This window comes from Labeo rohita, chromosome 7, assembly GCF_022985175.1.
Source record: "Labeo rohita strain BAU-BD-2019 chromosome 7, IGBB_LRoh.1.0, whole genome shotgun sequence".
NCBI lineage: Eukaryota > Metazoa > Chordata > Actinopteri > Cypriniformes > Cyprinidae > Labeo > Labeo rohita.
The window spans coordinates 18,582,055-18,603,199 of NC_066875.1; the positions used below are offsets into that span (position 1 = coordinate 18,582,055).

At 36.7% G+C, this 21,145-nt stretch overlaps 1 protein-coding gene across 1 annotated transcript; it reads right to left on the reverse strand.

Annotated features, from left to right (window-relative positions):
- Positions 1 to 3,193: 3,193 nt before the first annotated feature.
- Positions 3,194 to 14,610, reverse strand: pamr1a (peptidase domain containing associated with muscle regeneration 1a). Its single transcript, XM_051116080.1, has 11 exons — positions 14,303 to 14,610; positions 11,689 to 11,865; positions 11,349 to 11,474; positions 11,116 to 11,230; positions 10,759 to 10,976; positions 9,127 to 9,315; positions 8,664 to 8,855; positions 7,848 to 7,914; positions 7,537 to 7,766; positions 6,917 to 7,284; positions 3,194 to 4,146 (listed from the first exon to the last, which is right to left on the reverse strand). The coding sequence occupies exons 1-11, from the start codon at positions 14,436 to 14,438 to the stop codon at positions 3,568 to 3,570; spliced, it is 2,397 nt and encodes a 798-aa protein (XP_050972037.1). The 5' UTR covers positions 14,439 to 14,610; the 3' UTR covers positions 3,194 to 3,567.
- Positions 14,611 to 21,145: the final 6,535 nt, after the last annotated feature.

A 21,145-nucleotide genomic window follows, 5' to 3' on the forward strand; every position in this document is an offset into this window, starting at 1 on the left:
GAACCACTGATGTCACATCTTAACAACGTCCTTACTGTCTTTCTGGGGCTTAAACGTGGTAGTAATGTTGCTGTCTATGCAGGGTCAGAAAGCTTTTGAATTTCATAAAAAATATCTTAATTTGTGTTCTGAAGATGAATTAAGGTCTTACAGGTTTGGAACAGTAAGCAAGTGGGTAAGTAATTAATGACCGAATTTTCATTTTGGGGCTAACTATCCCTTAAGTTTACTCTGTACTTAAATATATAACTACACTGTAACAAAACACCTTGAAATAAAGTGTAACCCCTTAAAAGTTATGATTCAAGGAACTGATTCAGGTCTTGAGTTACATAGGTCATTTAGACTCAAGTGCAGAGTTTTCTCACTCACCAGTTCCAGAGGTGAGCTAATGGTGGATCATGTACGTGAACAGGCAGGTCTGTACCTGCCTTGACAGCATCACTGAGGCCAGTGGTTTGTGTTGCTCATGAATCATGCATCAGTGAGAAAAAATAACAAGTAAACTTCAAAATAAATTCATCTCACTGAACAAGGAACAAACATGTAACAAGAAGCCTAAAGATGAGCAAGTGCTACAGGATTATGTGCATGTGTGGAGATGCAGTTGACATTATGCCAGGCAGTGATATGTTACTATGTTATTTTTGTTTAGTTATTAAAAATCGCTTTTAAAAAAATCCTTGATTGCATTTTGCCCGTGTCGAGTCAAAATACTGGAGCAATACTGGAGCAAAATACTGGAAGTGGCGAATTCCACAAGTTAAACCCATTTAAAAATCATAATAAAGAACAATATTAAGAATTCACAAAAGCTACGATTCAGTTAAATAAATATATGCGATGCAGGTATAATGTATGCGCTTTAATTATTTACATGCATGTAGGTTACCTGAGTGCATCTCACAGCGACTCCGTTCACAGTAAATGCTGCTACATAAACTCATTTACATGTGTGGAGCGTCTCAAACTCCAACTTTGCATGTTGTTGCGAATTTGGGTTCATTATAACGTTCATCTGGGAACGAAACATAGGCTATTTCATCAAATTTGTAAGGTAAATCATTTATAAACCTAGTTCAACCTAGTTTAAAAACCTCTCACTCTGAGTTTACACGTTTTGATGCCCACATATTGAAGAAATTACAGTGCCTGTAGCTTTTCTATCATAAAGAAATGACCAAATATTACAGATTAAGGGGGCATTTGAACTAAATGTTGAGTCAATATTAAACAAGCAGTGCAGTAAAGTGTAAAAACAGTTTCAGATCGTTGATCATTGATTTGAAGTCATTTTAAAGGCTATTGTTCACTTAGGTCTATTTTAATTACTACAAAAAAAAAAAAAACATTATAATTATCCGATTACTTGATTAATCGTCAGAAAAATCGACAGACTAGATGATTGCTAAAATAATCGTTAGTGACAGCCCTAGTCATGATATTCTCCAAAATGGCGTTAGGGTGACGTGAAGGAGAAGAATTGTTGAATAAAATATCTTAATTTGTTTCCTAAAGATGAACAAAGGCCTTAGGGTTTGAAACAACATGGGGGTGAGTAATGAATGACAGAATTTTCATTTCTGGGTTCACGTCCATATTATTTGTCAACTACCCAGAGCTGGATATGTTTTGAGTATTGCCTCTATACACTGTCAGAAAAAAAGGTACAAAAGATGTCAATGGGGCGGAACCCTTGCAAAATACTAATATGTATGTTTTAGGTAGTAATGTGTACACTGTAGGCACAAAAATGTACCTTTAAGGTACAAAAAGGCAGCCTTTAAAAGGATACAAAGGTGTAGCTTCTGAAAAGGTACCGATGTTAATAGTTCGTTTTTTTCAGCTCAAGCCCTTTTTTAGGATTTAGGTGCAACCACTCCCACAGCCTCCCACAATGCAATAGTTTCACATGTGACGCTTAGTCAGCGTAAATAAATTCTGCAATGTTTGTTATTACTAGGAGAACGGCTTTTCACAAGTCTCAGTAAATGCATTTGAAAGACTATTTGCAAGTATGAGTCATCTAAGTACGTAAATGAAGCACATGTTTCCAAAGAAAAAGACTTAAAACTTGAATTTTCGGATGAAGCACAATATCTCTTTTATTGTCCCTCAGATTATCTCACAAAAAAGTTAGATAAACAGACAAACCTAGAGACCATAGACATAAACATACAACTCTGCCTAGACTTGCCCAACATCAGGAAACATACTGAAACCATATCACTATTAACATCCAACGTTGTGTGTGTGTGTGTGCACACAGGGCCCGTCACAAACTGGCACGGGGCCCAGTGCAAGGTAGGGAGTGGGGCCACCCTTGATCTGTTCGTGATCGCGTTTTGGTCCTCTTTGATCCACATCAACTGCACCACCCTATAAGGACGGCCCTGCACACGCACACACACACACCCACACAAACACATGCACAAGCAGCCACATGCACAAGCAAGGTCAGGATCCTACCCTGCAGGTTATAGGTAGTAACAGATTAGCTTCTACACCCTCTATTTTCAGAGACACAACATCACAGAGGAGTGTGGAAAGCAGCAAACAACCACCAGGGATGTCCAATCCCATGATGCTACGCTTCTCTATTATTACAAAATTTTTTTCATTCTACACAGTCTACATGAAATTGTTGATATATATATGTATATGTATGTATATGTATATACATTTATATAATTCTATACTTACATATTACAGGTTTTACATTATTTTTTTATAATTATAGCATATTAAAAATTGCACGAAAATTCAGCTTTGCCATCACAGGAATAAACTAAATACTAAATTATTTTAAAGAGTAATAATAGTTCACATGACTTTTTTGATCAAACAAATTTAGCCATGGTGAGCATAAGAGAAAAACGAAACAATCAAGTTAAAAATCTTACTGATCCCAAACTTTTGAATGGTAGTGCATGTATACTGTACATAAAACTAAATTTTTTTAAAAATCTGAGAAACCCGTACATAGCATCAGTGGTCAACACTAGTTAGACTGCTGGTTTGATTCCTGTAAGGAATGAGTAATGAGTTATCACCAGTGTATCCTTAAGGAGGGAACTTCACCTCAGGATGCCTAAAGGGGGCTGTGTTTGTAAATGCACTGTAATCTTTGGACAAAGCTGATAAAATGACTAGAATAAAGGAAAAATTGTTAATAAAAACAGTAAATACAATGTGTTTCTCGAATTGTATTTATTTAAAAGCATTCTGAATAATAAATACACTGTCCCACTTTTGACAAGGGCTGCACTAAAGGCAAAAGTAAATACATATTGATTGTGAAAAAGTATGAGCAAATTTGATTGTGAAACATCCTGAGGAAAGGAATGACAAGCTAAGGCCTGCAAACACAGTGACTGAATTCACATGGAACGCTTCCTCTTCACTTCACCATGCAAAAACATATCCTCATACACACGCAAGGCCATAAACTAGTTGTGAAATCCCAAGTTTCATTAACAAGCTAACATGAGTTTTGGCCAAAACTCTTTTTATGGAACATGGAGAATGCTGTACATACAACTCTGCTATAATATTTGATCTAAAACTCTATGAAATGTTCTTTTCAATCCAGTTTTTAAAGTTTGCTACCCGTGTGTAGATAGTGTACAAATCTGGATTACAGCCTTGCAGATCATATCCGAAGCTCACTAGGCCTAGCAGTTCCCAAGCATGATAAGAATCAGCATCTTCCAATCCGCTTGGGTGGAAAGACTCCAGCCCAAAAGTGGGTTGGGAATCAGTAGAGGGTGAAAGAATAATCCCTCCGGTTTCAGAAGGGCAGATCATGGACGGGCTGAGTGGATGTTGCCGTCCACATAGCATGTTGTCACTCATACTGATCGGTACTCCATATTTGCTGAATTGCCTTTCGCACTTTACCACATCAGCTAATTCAATCAGTCCCGTCCGGGTCGCCTCTGAGTCTGTGTGTGCCCTTTGTTGGCTTGCTACGGGCCAGCCAGCGAGGTAGGCCTGCTTTGCAGTGACCTCTCCACCCTGCAGACGTGGCAGGCACACAGGGGACACATATTCACTGATTCGAGCTTTGTCCGACAGCTTCAGTAAGGCCAGGTCGGAGTCTAAGACGCGTGGGTCGTAGTTCGGATGGATCAAGATCTGAGCGACCTGTGTGGGAACAGAGATGATGAAAGACTTGAACTGAAAGAGTCTGGTTGGTTTGAGAGGTAAATAATCCTACAGACTACCTGGCAAAGCCTAATCATAGATTATCGATAAGAATGTGCCTTGAGTTTTAATATGTATATTTAGTCTGCAGTATCCTCAGTATGGCTTTGGGCTTTCCAAGAACTTTCCAAGAAGACATAAAATATGGTAATATTGTTGGATTCATGGATTTCACACATAGATAGATACATTTTTAAAAATGTTGCATGTTTGAATTACATTGGTAAATTAAAGTAACTGAAGTGATTTAACTTAATGGATTAGCAAAATTTTCAAATAATTTACTCATCCCTACGTCATCCAAGATGTTTACGTCTGTCGTTCTTTATTCAAAAAGACATTAAGGATTTTGAGGAAAACATTCCAGGATTTTTCTCCATATAGTGGACTTTAATAGGGATCAATGGGTTGAAGGTCCTAATTTGCAGTTTCACTGCAGCTTCAAAGACTCTACGCAAGGCCAGGAATAAGGGTCTTATCTAGCGAAACGGCTGGCGATTTTAAAAAAAAAGAATAAAAATTTACATACTTTTTAACCACAAATGCTCATCTTCACACACTTCACACAATACGTAATCACAGTGTAAAGGTCATAGGTGACATAGGTGGAAGACCCGACCCAGTGTTTACAAAGTGAATGTCCAAAGAAAGTCAAACACCCTTTACAAAAAAGATAAAACATCGATGTTAGACGCAGGGTTTGGTTAACACACACCAACCCACCAAATGCGGGTAAAAATCAGCTGTGGCGGGAAACACTGTCAAATCTCTTAGTTTTAGTAAATTATGTTCACTCATTCATTTCTTGGGCAAGTTCATTTAAGCCTAAACTGCGCAGATTCAGCACAAATACTGAGCTTGTGAGTCATCATGATATATTAAATACAGCATAATTGTGCAGCATCCGCGCATATCTACCTTACTTTAACAACCGACAAATAACGTAGCGACGGGTGCACTGGTTTCCTATACACTGAAGCAATAATTAATCATTAATAATTAATTTCGATTAATCGTTTGCCAGCCCTAAAATAAAAATGTACATACTTTTTAACAACAAATGTTCATCTTGAACTAGTTCTGTACCCACAACTTCACACATTACGTAATCACGGTGTAATGGTCACGCGTGACGTAGGCGGAAGAACCGACCCAGTGTTTACAAAGCGAATGTGCAAAGAAAGTCAAACGCCCTTTACAAAAAGGTGAACATCGTTGGATGCAGGGTTTGAAATTAACACTCGGTGACCCACCAAATGCAAGTAAAAATCAGCTGTGGCAGTCTAGCTTAGTTTAACATAATCAACAAATAATGACGTGGCAGGTGCGCTGGTTTCCTATGCATTGAAGCAATAATGAAGAGTTGAAAAACGACTGAAGACTCACACTGTGTCAACACCGGACGTGAGCGGTGCGACAAAGTACAATAGAATCCAGTATGATCAGTGATGCTGGCTACACTGGATGTGGTATAACATGACAGTAAACTGATGCCTCGTTCTATTTACTGATGTACGGACACAAAGTTCAAATGATTTGCAACACCCGCTTTGAAACAGTCAGTGATTAAAAATAAATAAATAAATAAAAATGTACATGCTTTTTAACCACAAATGCTTGTCTTGAACTAGCTCTGTGTCCAGAACTTCACACATTACGTAATCATGGTGCAAAGGTCACGCGTGATGCAGCCAGAAGAACCGACCCAGTGTTTACAAAGCAAATGTTAAAAATTAACACTCGCCGACCTGCCAAATGTGGGTAAAAATCAGCTGTGGCGGTCCAGCTTACTTTAACAACCGACAAATAATGCTCTGGTTCTCGATGCATTGAAGCACTAGCGAAGAGTCGGAAAAAAACGGCTGAAGACTCACACCGTGTCTACACCGGACGCAAGTGGCGTGACAAAATACAGTAGAAGCTATTATGATCAGTGATGCTGTCTACACTGGATGTGACGCTACATGACATATCTCCGACAGAAAACTGATGCCTATTTATCATCTATGACTATTTATGACGTACTGACATAAAGTCCAAATGATTTGCAATGCCCGCTTTGTCACATCCAGTGTGGACAGCCTCAAGCTGTTGGATTATTTCAGTTTTTTGTTTTTTGGCCAGTAGAAGGTATGAATGGCAGGTAACTTAAAAAAATGTGCAGCTAAATTGGCTGGTGAGTGAAAAAGTTAAATCCAAACCCTTGTTGGACGATTTTGAAGTTAGAGGAAAACAAAAAATCATTTTTGCTCTGCCCTACTTTTGTGAACCCATGTACATGGACAAAGAACTCATCACGCATGACCTTTCCAGAGTGATTGCGTAATGCGTGAAGTCATGCATGTGCATCACAGAGCTAGTGCAAGATGAGCATTTGTGGTTAAAAAGTATATAAATTTGTAAACCTTTTTTTTTTTATATGACTGATCGTTTATAAGAGCCCTTTGAGGCTGCACTGAAACTGCAATTTGGATCTTCCACCTGTTGATCCCCATTGAAGTCCACTATATGAGAAAAATCCTGGAATGTTTTTCTCGAAAACTTTAATTTCTTTTCAAATGAAGAAAGAAAGAACATACTGGATGATATGGGGGTGAGTAAATTATCAGAAAATTTTCATTCTGGAGTGAACTAATCCTTTAAGTAACTTTTGCAAGGCATATTGTACAAGCTTGACTGCTTCAGTGTAGTCTGAAAGTTCTTACAGTACCTGTATGTGCTGTATTCTCTTGTTCTCTCTAAGGTCTCTGAGGTAATGTTTTCCCATCACTACATTCAGATCATCTGAACTAAGCGCTTCACTCCGTCCATGCTCCGTCACACAATGAGCAGTCACCACGACCCAGTGCTGATTGACCAGAGCCCCACTGCAGACAAGCTGCCATCTCTGGTCCTTTGTAATCCCTTCTTTATCTAACTCTCCCTCCTCTTCCTGATCTACAGCAAATGTGTCCCCCCGTCTTTTGGTCCTTGCCATTAGAGGGCTGGCATTGTATAGACGGGTGTATATGGCAGCATGCCATGGCCAGTGAATCTCTGTGAAATTTTGGGGACTGGCAGTTGGCAGTTTACCACATACTGAAAGAGAATGAGTGCCAGTTTTGTGAGTGACTGAGTTATAAATAAAATAATATAATTATTACTACTATTATATAATAAAAAAGAAACATCTTAAAAATAAATGTAAAAATTTGTTTTATCAGTTATTGGAATGGTAACCTAATTCTTCTTTGTCAACCTACATGTCTGAGGGTTATTAGTGCATAGAATATTTGTAAAACGGAAAACAGAAACTATTACATGCTGTAAGTGTGTTAGTGCTTCCCCCACCTGGTGAGCAGGAGAAATGACGACCACTCCATTTGCCAGTCTTTAGGCATGTGCGGCGTGCACTACCAGAATGCTTGTAAAGTGCTGAAACACACTCATATTCTATGCTGGTGTACACATGGTGGAAAGTTGGCGGCAAATCTCCAAAAACAGGAAAGGCTTTCTCCAGCGTGTCTGCTTCAGTTCCTCTCTGAATAGATGCAGCGTACAGCTTGTGAACTGGACTTTTCCTAGCATTAAAAGGGATAAAATGAGGATCCAACTTTACAAGTTTAATACCACACTGTCACAAAGAAATAAAAAACACCTACCTGGAAGGAGGTTGGTTTTTTAAGACCTTCTGCCGCACAAGTTTTGAAATTTTAGGTTCTCTACAAGCTGTAAAACAGATTAGGTGTTCAAGTTCACAGTGTGTTAACAAAAGGTAAACTTAAAGGAGAAGTTCACTTTCAGAACAAAGATTTACAGATAATGTACTCACCCTGTTGTCATCCAAGTTGTTCATGCCTTTCTTTCTTCAGTTGTAAAGAAGTTATGTTTTTTGAAGAAAAGGAATTAGCTCCATATAGTGGACTTCAATGGTCCCTGCGAGTTTGAATGTCCAAAATGCAGTTTAAAGGACTCTAAACAATCCCAGCTGAGGAATAAGAGTCTTATCTAGTGAAATGATCATCATTTTCTTACAAAAAAAAAAAACCCTCAAATGCTTGTTTTGTATAGCTCTGCGATGCGCATACGTATTCTGTGCAATCCGGGTCAATACAGTTAGGGTATATAAAAAAACTCCCATCTCATTTTCTCCTCCAACTACAAAATCATCGCTGTTTTACCTTTTTTTGTAAAAGACGTTTGAACTTCTTTGCATATTCACTTTGTAAACACTGGGTCGGTGCTTCAGCAGCGATGTAGGACGATTTTAAAGTTGGAGGAGAAAATGAGATGGGAGTTTTTCGACATACCCTAACTGTATTGATTCCTGAATTCCTGAAATGTTCTCCTCAAAAAACATAATTTCTTTACAGCTGAAGAAAGAAAGACATGAACATCTTGGATGACAATAGGGTGAGTACATTACATGTAAATTTTTGTTCTAGAAGTGAACTTCTCCTTTAAAGTAGAGACGGTACCTCTGATACACAGGGGCTGACTGCCGCTCCAGGTCCCATTCTTGTGGCATGTTCGTTTTGAGTCTCCACTGAGAATATATGTATTGTTGCAGAAATAATCAACATATTTTATTCTGCCATCAGAGCCTGAAACCTCAGTGGTGTATCCATTGTGGAGTTGTGGAAGGGTTGGACAGCTTTTTACGGTTGCTTCTGTAAATCAAATAGCAGAAGAACAGGTCACTAAAACTTGATTTAACAACCTTTTTATTCCTAACAATACTTTCGATTTAAACATATATTTTTCATACATTTTAAAATGCTGTAAGATCTCAATAAACGCTGATGTTCTGTGATCTCCAGTTCAAAGAAGCATGACTCCCAGGCATACATGCACACCTGACTTTGATTGTAAGCAGCTTTGTCAGTCTCAAAGGGTGTTATACCAAAAGTAGTTGTCACAACTGTGTAAGTGTCAGCGTACCCTTTATGCATACAGGAGCACTTCCACTCCAAGTGCCATTGGGAAGGCATGCCCGCTGAGATGCTCCCTTGAGCTTGTACGGTTTATAGCAAAGATACTGAACCGAGTTGAGGATGTCACCTTCCTTGTAGCGCAGGAAGAGATCTCCGTGCGCAGGCTTCTTGGGGGTTGCACAGAAAGGTGCTTGTTCTTGTGAAAAGCAGTAAAATATTATGACACAATATGTAAGCCTTAAAAATGAAACATTTTTGATGAGAAATGAGTTTGAAAGTAGTCTCTATGTAAGCATGAATCCATGAAGCCCACGCAGCAAGAACAATAAAACAACAACAAAAAAAATTGATAACCAAATTAATATAAATGAATGAACTGCTAATAAAATATACTCAAAAATGAATGAATGAATGAAATTTAAGAAATAAATAAAGCAAGCTGTATGCTTCAGGGTTTGACAAGCAAATTATTATAAATGATTGAACTACTAAAATAAACAAACAAACAAACAAACAAATCAATAAAATATACAAATAAAAACATAAAAATACAATTAAAATAAAACATAAATAAATAAATAAATAAAGCAATAAATAAATAAAGCAATTAATTTATTCATTATTTGCAAGATCAATTAATAAAGTAAGCTCCATGAATTATTGTAAATCATTGAACTACTAATAAAATATACTCAAAAATAGATAGAGATAGATAGATAGATAGATAAATATAGCTGTATGCGTCAGGATCTGATAACCAAATCATTATAAATCATTGAACTGCTAATAAAATATACTAAAAAAATACAAATAAATAAACAATGACTAAATAAATAAATAAAATGTAAGGTAAATAAATAAAGCAAGCTGTATGCTCAGGATATGATAACTGGATTATCATAAATGACTGAACAGCTATTAAATATACTCATTAAATAAATAAATAAATAAACAAATAAATAAAATATATGAATAAAAATATAAAATATATATATATCGTAAATAAATAAATGAATAAAGCAAGCAAGCTGTATGCTTCAGAATCTGATAACGAAATTATTATATATGTTTGAACTCATAAAATAAATAAATAAATACAATTAAAATAAAATGTTAATTAATTAAATGTAAAAATAATTAAATAGGATTTGATAGGATCTGATAACCAAATTATAGTAAATAAATAAATAAATAACATTTACAAATAAAATTAAAATAAATAAATGACTAAATAAATAAACAAATAAATAAAATTAAAATTAAATAATAATTAATTAAACGTAAGATAAATAAATAGGATTTGATAGGATCTGATAACCAAATTATTATAAATCATTGAACTGCTAATAAAATATACTCATAAATATTTATTTAGTTATTTAGGCATTTAAACGCTGTATGCTTCAGGATCTGATAACCAAATTATTATAAATCATTAAACCGCTAATAAAATATACTCAAATAAATAAATAAAATTTACAAATAATGAATGAGTGAATTTACAAATTATTATAAATGACTGAATTGCTAATAAAATATACTCAATAAATAAATAAATAAATAAAATTATAAAAATACAATTAAAATAAAACGTAAATAAATACATACATACGTACATAAATAACACTTGGTTTTATACCTGAGACTTCCTGGAATGTAGCAAAAAAACCATCATAGTTATTGTAGCCATCTGACACAAAACGAATATGCAACGAGTTTCCAGAACTTCTAATTGGTGAAGGGTTTTCGTCCCCACAGTATCTGCCAATTACAGGTGACTTTGGACTGTCGCCATCCCGCACCTCTACATAGTCATATCGACAACTGTGGTCAGATTCCAAGCTGATCATTGAGAACCTGAACACATGTGAACATTGAGAAAAACTGTAATGAGAAAACATACTGCAATATAACAGCTTCTTCAAGCGGATTCGATTGAGAAATGTTTAAACTGCAAATTATTATTCATCAGCTTTGTAGCATTTACAATAGATACCTGAGTTCCATCATTGCTCCTCTGCCAACTTGTAGCGTCCATTCACATTTGGCATTAATTGGATAACCTTCTAAAGTCACATGACCATGTGGTCTCTGTATAACTTCTCCACATGCTAAAGTTGGCAAAAAGAATGTGTATCTAAAATGATTTATTTATATGTGACAATACAAATCAATAAAAGTAAACATCACATATTAAAAGGATTCTGTGTAAAGGACAGAAATACTCACTGAGACAGTCTCCACCAGACCAGCCTCGACGACATGATGTGCAGTACATGCCTCTGATGTAAAAATCATCCTTGGCCTGCCAGGTGCCATTGTTGCAAGTCTTGCAGTTGTCAAAAATGCTGCAACCTTAGAGAATACAGATATTTGTATAAGTTTATAAAAACTGCAAATGGCAAACATGAATAAATAATAAGCAAATGAATTTGGCTGAAGCTCATATATTTTTTAAAAAATCAACTTTACATGTGTATCCATAATATGAACTGCTCAAGTTAAAAAAAAATACACTTACAAGTTATCAAAAGTTCAAAACTTATAACAAAGTTGCGTTCCCTCTTACCCTGGTGAAGGATGCAGGGGTCACACTCATCCAGCACGTTTCGACAGCAGGGTACAGCGTAGCCCACTTTCGTTCCCTGAGATGGGCACTTACATGAAATCTGCTCATACTCACAGCAGGTACGGCACATGGCGTTCCAGTGTGGGCCGGGACACTTATCCTCCTGCGACCTATAAACTAAATCAAGCAGACTAGAAGTCAGAGACATAATGCTTTTCTAAAATTCATGTGACTGACGATAAGTGAACGCTGCCTTCTTCAAATGAAGTGTTCACTGTGATAAGTTTCAGCTGGCATGGAAAAGTAAGTCAATTTATTTTCCTATTCAGTCATGGAAAAGTCATTAAAAATCTTAATCATTTTAAAAACCAGTCAGTGAAAGCTGATGTGATGGTTTGTGAAGGCATTTTGTGCCAGAGAAAAATGTAAAACGTCCTTCTTTAAAGGGATAGTTTGCCCAAAATGTAAATTAGCTGAAAATGTATTTTCCTTCAGGCCATCCAAGATGTAGATGAGTTTGTTTATTCATCAGAACAGATTTGAAATTTACCATTACATCACTTCTCACCAGGGGATCCTCTCCAGTGAATGGATGCCGTCAGAATGAGTTCAAACTGCTGCTAAAAGCATCACACAAGTAATAATCCAAGAGTAATCCACGTGACTGCAGTCCATTAATTAACATCAATTAATGTGTTTGTAAACAAACCTATCAAAAAGTTTTTAAATCTTTAAACTGTAATCCACAATATTGATTTCTGCAGTGAATACCTCCTCCAGTCTGAATTTGAAGAGAAATACGCACAGATCAAACACTGTTTGCAAATGAAATGGTTCTAAACAAATATGGTGATGGATTTTAAAAGTAAAAAGACACAACAGGAGATTAACGTTCTCACTGAATGAAGCGTTATTAAGGATTATGGATGCCTTAATGATGAATTTGTTTATTCACAAGATGTTAATTGATTGAAAAGAGCTGTGTTCCAAACACAGGTTCGATAGGAGCCTAATCATTCAATCCTGCCAATCATCATTATGAGTCTATATAAGCAGCAGTCATTTAAACGTCCCAGCATCAATTCTTCTGCCATCCCTCCACTTCCCCATCTCCTCCTCTATTTCTGTTATTCTCCCTTCATGTAGTACCGCAACTCGGGTTCAAGCCTCCATTGAGGACAGCAAGCCAAATTAGTTTACCAATAACCATAAGAACTGGACGGGCAGGCGAACTTCTGATCTATGGATTATTGTGAAGTCTTTATCGGCTGTTTGAACTCTCATTCTGACGGCACCCATTCACTTGAGAAGATTTATTGGTGATCAGGTTGTCTGATGCTAAATTTATCCAAATCTGTTCAGATGAAGAACCAAACATCTACATCTTTCAACCTGTTTTCATGATGAAAACGTACCTGTGGGAACTTTTTGCAAGATGCAAAATACTTACCACCATGTACGTTTTGAGACATATTCAATGTAAAATGTCCACTGAGTGGCGCTAAAAGAGTGTTCTTTTTCCCCCAGAACAGATTAACATACATGGTATATTTTCATGTCAGCTGTTTCATTGTGAGTCACATTTTTCATGAGATTCGTACCCAAATATTTCACATCCCCAGTACAATTCTGTGCCAGCTGAGCTACCAAGCAAGCCTGTTACGTCTGGAAGGTGGAGCTGTAATCATAACTGTGTACGAAAACAATTTCAAGTGCTTGCTGTTTTACCGCCTCTAGTATTCATGTTGGAAACTGCAGTGATATGTACTTATTGATACGTATTTTGCATCTTGTGAAAACATTCCCACGGGTACATTTGTCAGGATTGGCTGAAGTAAATACATTTTCATTTAAGTGTGAACTATTCATTTAAGTTCTCAACGTGTCCTGGCAGGTTCAAGTCATGCTTTTTGTCATAGATCTGATTACCAGTCCTGTAATTATAGTCTGTGGTCTTTCATCACCCCTCAAAAGTTTAGCTGTGACTATAATATAGATGAAAGATGAGTGACTGTGATAATTGTCCAACAGTTCTAAAATTATAACCTTAGTGCTATAATATATACCCCACTACTACAGTTTTTGTGGCAGCAAGATTCCCGTCTGTGTCTTGCTATCTTTGAGTTTACAAAAAGATTCCAATAGTCATTTCCTGTCACATTTAGCTGACATCTGCTTTTCTCATTTGTGAGAAAATGTCCAAAGAGATTTATAAACGTCAAGCATCCAGGTTTACTGAACACTAAACACAACTGACCATAGGTTAAACCCTTTATAAACATTTTGGACAATGGCAAATAATTATCTCAAATTGGCAAGCAGTTTATGAATATTTAAACAGATTCACAATTTTCAGCAAGTCTCATAAGAAAAAAGTCAAATGGGAGTTAAGGAACACTCATCTACAGCTGATCTTTAAAGCATATGCACTTTAAAGGAATGCAACCTGCTGAGTAACATTAAGTGGTGTGAAAGCACTAAACATACAGTCATATAAACTTTTCCACTGGCTGTGGTATTTAAATTACAGTGCATTGCAATAACAGTGTTTGTGTCTGAGAAACACAGTCATTACTCTTGAAAGTAAATGTTACAGGTCTTACAAAACTCTTACCATTGGGCCAAGATGCTCCAGTGCTTAAAAGCTGAAGAAGATAAAGAAAGATAGGGAGCCAACCAGCATGGTATCCACACTTAGGGGGCATCCATATCCCTGTGCTCACAGCCAGCTGGCCTGAGGGAGAGAGCATTCTTCTGCCAAGACTTCTGTTGTGTCAAATGAGCTCCTGCAACATGAGGCCAGTGATTAGAACCCCCCAGTCTCTCTGTCTTTCCTCTCCCAGTTTCTCTCAGACCGTTTCTCTTGCTTCTCCCTCTCCCTCAATTTACAGTCTGTTGCAGTTTCACTGCTCAACTGTTGCTGTGACGTAAGATGTTTGATACAGAGCAAGGGGAAACCTTTAACCCATTCTCTTACCAATGTCATGTTTGTATATTTGTTAGACACAGTTACCAAGTTACTTCTAAATATTCCTCTCAATAATGATCTGTCAGCAAACCAAATTGTTGCAGCAGCTTGGAACAAAAGCTTTTGTTTCTAGAGAAGTGTAATAATAGTTTAAGTTATAATTTATGTACTGACAATGCACTTTTAGGAGATAATATATGTAAATAAATACATAGGCACCATTTTACTGGTCAAAAAGATAAGAGGAGGTGCAGAGACATTATACAAATGACTGACTAGGCCCTGTTTACACTAGTGCGTTGTACACTAGTGAAAACGATCCTGGTCAACACTGGCGTTTTCACCTGAAATTCACATGACCATTCATACAGGTACAGCCATAGATATGTATAGGTAGATTCCCTATTATTTAGATGGCAGACTCGTCTACGTGCTTGAAGCGGTCAAATGGGAATCTACGTATCTACGGGTTCAACAATGAGCATGTTATTGTTTACACAGTCGTCGAGGATACACAGAGCAAATGTGGGCAGCCACGCCATCGTTTTCAGAAATCTTCGTTTTGTTCCGTTTACACTGAAACGCTCTCTCACTTTAAGCCCTCCCCCACCTGTTTCTCCATTTGCTTGACCCATTTGGATGAGTTTTTTTACATGTCGACTTTCAGCCTTCTGCTGCAACTTTCACTTTTGATATGACAACAATATTTGTGTTTTTCTAAGGGTGGTGTCACAAAGACAGATGTGAGTTCTTTGGTAGAACGGTTCAGCTGGACAGACTAAAGAGGAAAACATTTCCCTGTTTGTTTTGAGTTCTCATGGAAACCGAGTTCTATGTTTTTAACCATTCCCAAATACAGTCATTCTGTCTGAATGAAGAAAACCCCCAGCTCGTATGACTGTGACGATTAACAAATGTGTCAGACACACGCACAAACACATTATAAACCTGAAGAAAATATGACTTGTATTTATCCAGCTGGTAAACAACAGCTGATCCCTTCTTAATATTTATAATTAGACAAGAAGTCTATAATGATACTTCTGTTCAAAACAAGTTCTTAATATCTCTGCAAAAAGCTTAAACTGTTTTCCAGTTGATTTTTATTACCGCCTGTTTCCACCCTCTCTGCACCATACAGTATTAATTTTCCATATAAACCCTCCTTGAATTCTTTTCATCCTCTCCAAACAGTAAAATCTGAACTCAAATCCATATACCACTACAGCTTTGCATGTTTATGACTGTGTGCATATTGAAAACAAATTCTAAGATGTTTATATCCTCAGAATGTTTAGCAGTTTTACGACTATTTGTCATATTGACATACAGTCATGTGAAAAAGTTAGAACACCCTATTGAATTTCATGGTTTTCTGTATCAGGATATAATAAAAAATTATCTGGTCCTTGGCAAGTCTTAAAATTTGGAAAATAAATCCTCAGATAAACATCATCACATGACATATCACACAGTGTCATTATTTATTTAACAAAAATACAGCCAAGAGGGAAAGGCCATGTGTGACAAAGTTAGGACATCCTATGAGTCAATTGCCTGTAGATGCACTTTTAGCAGCAATAACTTGCAGCATTCATTTTCTGTGTGACTTTATCGGTCTTTCACATTGTTCTGGAGGAATTTGGACCACTCTTCTTTTCAACGTTGCTCCAGTTTATTAAGGTTTGTGGGCATTTGTTTATGCACAGCTCTCACCACAGCACAGTAAATAACAACACTGTGCAATTTGTCATGTGTTGTTGTCCATCTGAGGATTTATTTTTGAAATTTTAAGACCAGCCAAGGACTAGTTTTTTTTTTAATGATGTCCTGATACAGTAAACCATGGAATTCAATAGGGTGTCTTAACTTTTTCACATGACTGTACAACATAATACATTCACTAAATGTATCTACATTCATGTTTGTTTTGTTTTTTGAGAGGTTGTCGGAGATGTTTTACATGCAAGTCTGACATTTAATTTGTTTCAGCTGTGGCAGATACATACAAACAACATTCCACAGAAAAGACAGACTCTAAAACATATTTTCAAATAAACATCTTCCAAACAGAGTGTTTATCTTGGACGAATACTAATGAATCACGCTGGCAGTTTAAAAGGCATCTGAACAATTGTTTCGATTATCACAAACTTTTTACTTCTGTTCAGGGGGGAGTCACAATCCATTACGTCTAAGCAATATTGGATTATATCTGTGCACAGTTGTGTAGCTTATGATAGCAGGAGACTGTAATCACTTACTGAAAACCTAGACTTGCCTCTGGATGTTTTGAGTTGGAGTCAACTAGCAAATAAGAAACATTCAAGAACCGTTGCTGATGGTGTGTTCTACTTAGCATCTCTTGCTCAAGGGTAGTCTGAAGGGAAAAAGGGCTTCTCTCTAAAATATTCATGGACATTCTGGACAAAGTTCGTTGAAATGTGCATTTCCGATGAGAAGGAACGTCGAGGGAACAGACACTTCAGAACATTGCCACTTTGGCACACACACTGTTCCGCTCTGCAACATTTAGTCACTACATTTTAATGTTATACCACCTGCGTCACTATTCTTAGTTGCATTCACAAAGCAGAATGAAGAGTGAAGTGTCTTTTGAACACTTTTTTTTTAAGTTTTTTTTTTTGTTGTTGTTGTTTTTTACAAAAAGTAGAATAGTTTTAATATATGATAAACTGCTTATGATGTCCCTTGTTTGTTAAAACCTTTGGATAAAAGTATATTGTTTTAGATTTATTGCCAAAATGATTTCCATAAAGCTTCTTACTCATTATTTGCTAAATCATAATTAGAATACCTGTCTGAGTGATTAATGTGATTCTGCTGGTTATGTTTGAGCAGGCCCATTGCTGGAAATTAAGCACCTGGAGCAGATAAACAATTGTTTACTTTATTAAGGTTTATTTTTGAGATCTTTCTTTCATAGAAAAACATTCCACTGATCTCAATGAAGTCCTCCTGCCTCAAATCAACCGTCCTCATTCTGCTGGCCTTGTCTGAGTCATTTCAAGCTTATGACTTAGAGCTCATACAACATGACAAAACCTGTTCTTAAAAACCAGCTCACAGTCTCTACACCAATCTTTTTTCAGACAAATTGGCCAGGATGAAAGAACAACACCTGTAGCCCAACCTAGCAAAGACAGGCCTCCTTGTCAACCCTTCCAGCCATAAACATCACAACATCTCCATAACAGATAGGCTTAATTGGTTTTCTTTGACCTTCTAGCAACGTTAGCACATTTCAGTGCAGACTTGTTATCTTGTAGGCATAGAACCAAAGTTAAGTTTTTCCACAGACAAACTGCAGTTAGTGTATATTCATCAAATATATATGACCTAAACATTTCATGTATTTCACAAACCCTGTTTTTGCAGAACATTTACAAGTAACACTTCTGTTATTTTGATCTAGGGTGCTTTTTCCATAAAATGGAAAAAAAATAAAATGGAAAAAAGGAGAAGTCCACTTCCAAAACAAAGATTCACATATAATGTACTCACCCCCTTGTCATCCAAGATGTTCACATCTTTCTTTCTTCAGTCGTTAAGAAATTATGCTTTTTGAGGAAAACGTTTCAGCATTTTTTTTTTCACATAATGGACTGATATGGTGATTTTGCACTTCCAAAATGTAGTTTAAATGCAGCTTCAAACGATCCCAAATGCGGTTGTAAATGATCGCAGCCGAGAAAGAAGGGTCTTATCTAGCATAACGATCGGTTATTTTCATAAAAATAATACAATTTATATACTTTTTAATGTCAAACGCTCGTCTTTTCTTACTCTGCTTGGACTGATCTTTTCCAGTTCATGACAGTTAGGGTATGTCGAACAACTCTGATAGTTTTTTCTCCTTCAACTTCAAAATCATCCTATATCACTGTTTTATCTTTTTTGTTAAGGGTGTTTGAGCTTCTTTACAGGTTCACTTTGCAAAGACTGGGTTGGTACTTCTGCACTTCTCCAGAGTTTTTCGACATACCCTAACTGTCTTGAGGTCTTGAACTGTCTGATACACAGAGTTCAGGGAGAGCAATGCAAGACGAGGGTTTGAGATTAAAAAAATATTAAAATAGTATTTTTTTAATGAAAATAACCGATTATTTCGCTAGATAAGACCCTTCTTCCTCGGCGAGGATTGTCTACATCCGCATTTAGGATCGTTTGAAGCCACATTTAAACTGCATTTTGGAAGTTCAAAATCGGGGCACCATACCAGTCCATTATATGGAGAAAAATGCTGAAATGTTTTCCTCAAAAAACATAATTTCTTTACGACTGAAGAAAGAAAGACATGAACATCTTGGATGACAAGGGGTTGAGTACATTATATGTGAATCTTTGCTTTGGAAGTGGACTTCTTTAAACACCACAGTACAATGCCACATTGGTTCAACAATATATGTGACCCTGGACCACAAAACCAGTCATAAGTAGCATGGGTATATTTACAGCAATATCCAACAATACATTGTATGGGTCAAAATGATCAATTTTTCTTTTATGCCAAAAATCATTAGGATATTAAGTAAAGATCAAGTTCCATGAAGATATTTTGTAAATGTCCTACTGTAAAAACGGTTTGATTAGCATGTGCATTGAAGAACTTCATTTGGACAACTTTAAAAGCGATTTTCTCAATATTTAGATTTTTTTTTTTTGCACTTTCAATTCCAGATTTTCAAACAGTTGTATCTCAGCCGAATGTTGAATTTTTTCGCAAGATGCGAAATACATACCGGTAAGTACGTATCACTGCAGTTTTCAACAGAAATGAACACCAGAGGCAGTAAAACAGTGAGCACTTGTAATTGTTTTCGTACACAGTTATGGTTACAGCTCCATATGTTTCCCTTTCTGGACGCAATAAGCTTGCTCGGTAGCTCAACTTCGTACCTTGGGTACGAATCCTGTCAAAAACATGACTCATGATGAAAGAGCTGAAAAATTTGAGATCGAAAAACAAGATAAAATAGCATGCTTGCGAAATTGCATTTTTATGACACATTTGATTTTGTTCATACTATCGAGTAGGTTTAGGTGTAATGCAGACAGTACATTATTTTAAAAAATCATGGAGCATTAGAGTCATAGCGCCACTCAATGGACATTTCAAGTCAGAACTGCGGTGACATGTACAAAACCAATGTCATATAAACTTACCATATGTATACTCATCTGTTCCAGAGAAAAAAAACTACCACTCTTTTAGCACCACTCAGTGGACAATTCACGTCAGAAATTTCACGAAACATACATGGTACGTTTCCAATGCTGCTTGGAAATGTCAGTTTAAACTACGGTTTTGGGAAACACTGAATAGTTGAACAATATTGGTAATGAAGGAACTTGCGATTTGGGTAACAATGCTTTTTGGACAGGTTTGGCTCTGTTCTGCTATGCCAACATGCCATTTTGGGGACCACCAAACTTGTATCTATCACCCAAACCACAACATATCCTAGTTTTCTCAGCAGGTGCAAAGCTGGTCCAAAGGTCCAAAATCAGTGTGTGCGCATTCATGTGAAGAGTGACAGAATGGTGGCAGGGGGAGGATTTAGGTACAACACCTGCAGCTTTTTCATGCTCCTGCCCAGATATTTTGGGAACATGGGCTGACCAGCTGTATGTCTGGCAGTGCATTCAAGTAATAAGTAACAAGTCAAAACAAAATGACAGTAGGAATAAGGTCACATATGACAACTCATAATGATGTGATATTACCACACCAAACCAATTTTTAACAAATGAATGTTGAAAATGTTATTGTTGAATAAAATGCATTGTTTAAAGGTGATTTTTTTCAAATGTCCTACTGTACTAAAATGTTATGTCACTGGTCTGCTGTGAGTTCTATCACTGCAGTGACTGTGTTGGATGCATTTTGCAGCGTGGCAGCTGTGACCATCATGTTTATGGTTGGCGCTTGATGTCCCGGCATTTATTCCCAATCTGTGGTGTGAGAGCCGCAGATCATTGCAGTTTGTTTCATGGCTCCAGTAGGGACTGCTTGTTTGGATGTTTAATTTTCCTTTCAAAATCATTGTGTTTAGGCTGTCTGGTGGATTGCACACTTACTAATCCATATCACTCTGGACTATCCTGATGTCTTAGACTCAATAATGTTGTGTCTGTTGTATGTAAGCAACAAGGTTATGCTGTATTGTGAATAAATCACGGCTCAAGGGCATTGTTAGGCATGACGCAAAGATAAATGTTATCTTGAATAAAACACAGCTGCTGACCAATCAGAATTAAGGAATTGAATTGAATTGATGCCCTTGTTTTAATGTACTTTTGTATGTTTATGCTTTATTCTAAGTAGTAGTAATGCAGCCTTCAAGTGCACCTGGAGAACATGTAAACTGTTATTTTGTCATGTCACACATTCAAGTCGGAAGCAAGTAAACCTAAAGAAAAGAATTATATTTTGAAAAATAAACCTAAATAGCTATCTAGAGTTCC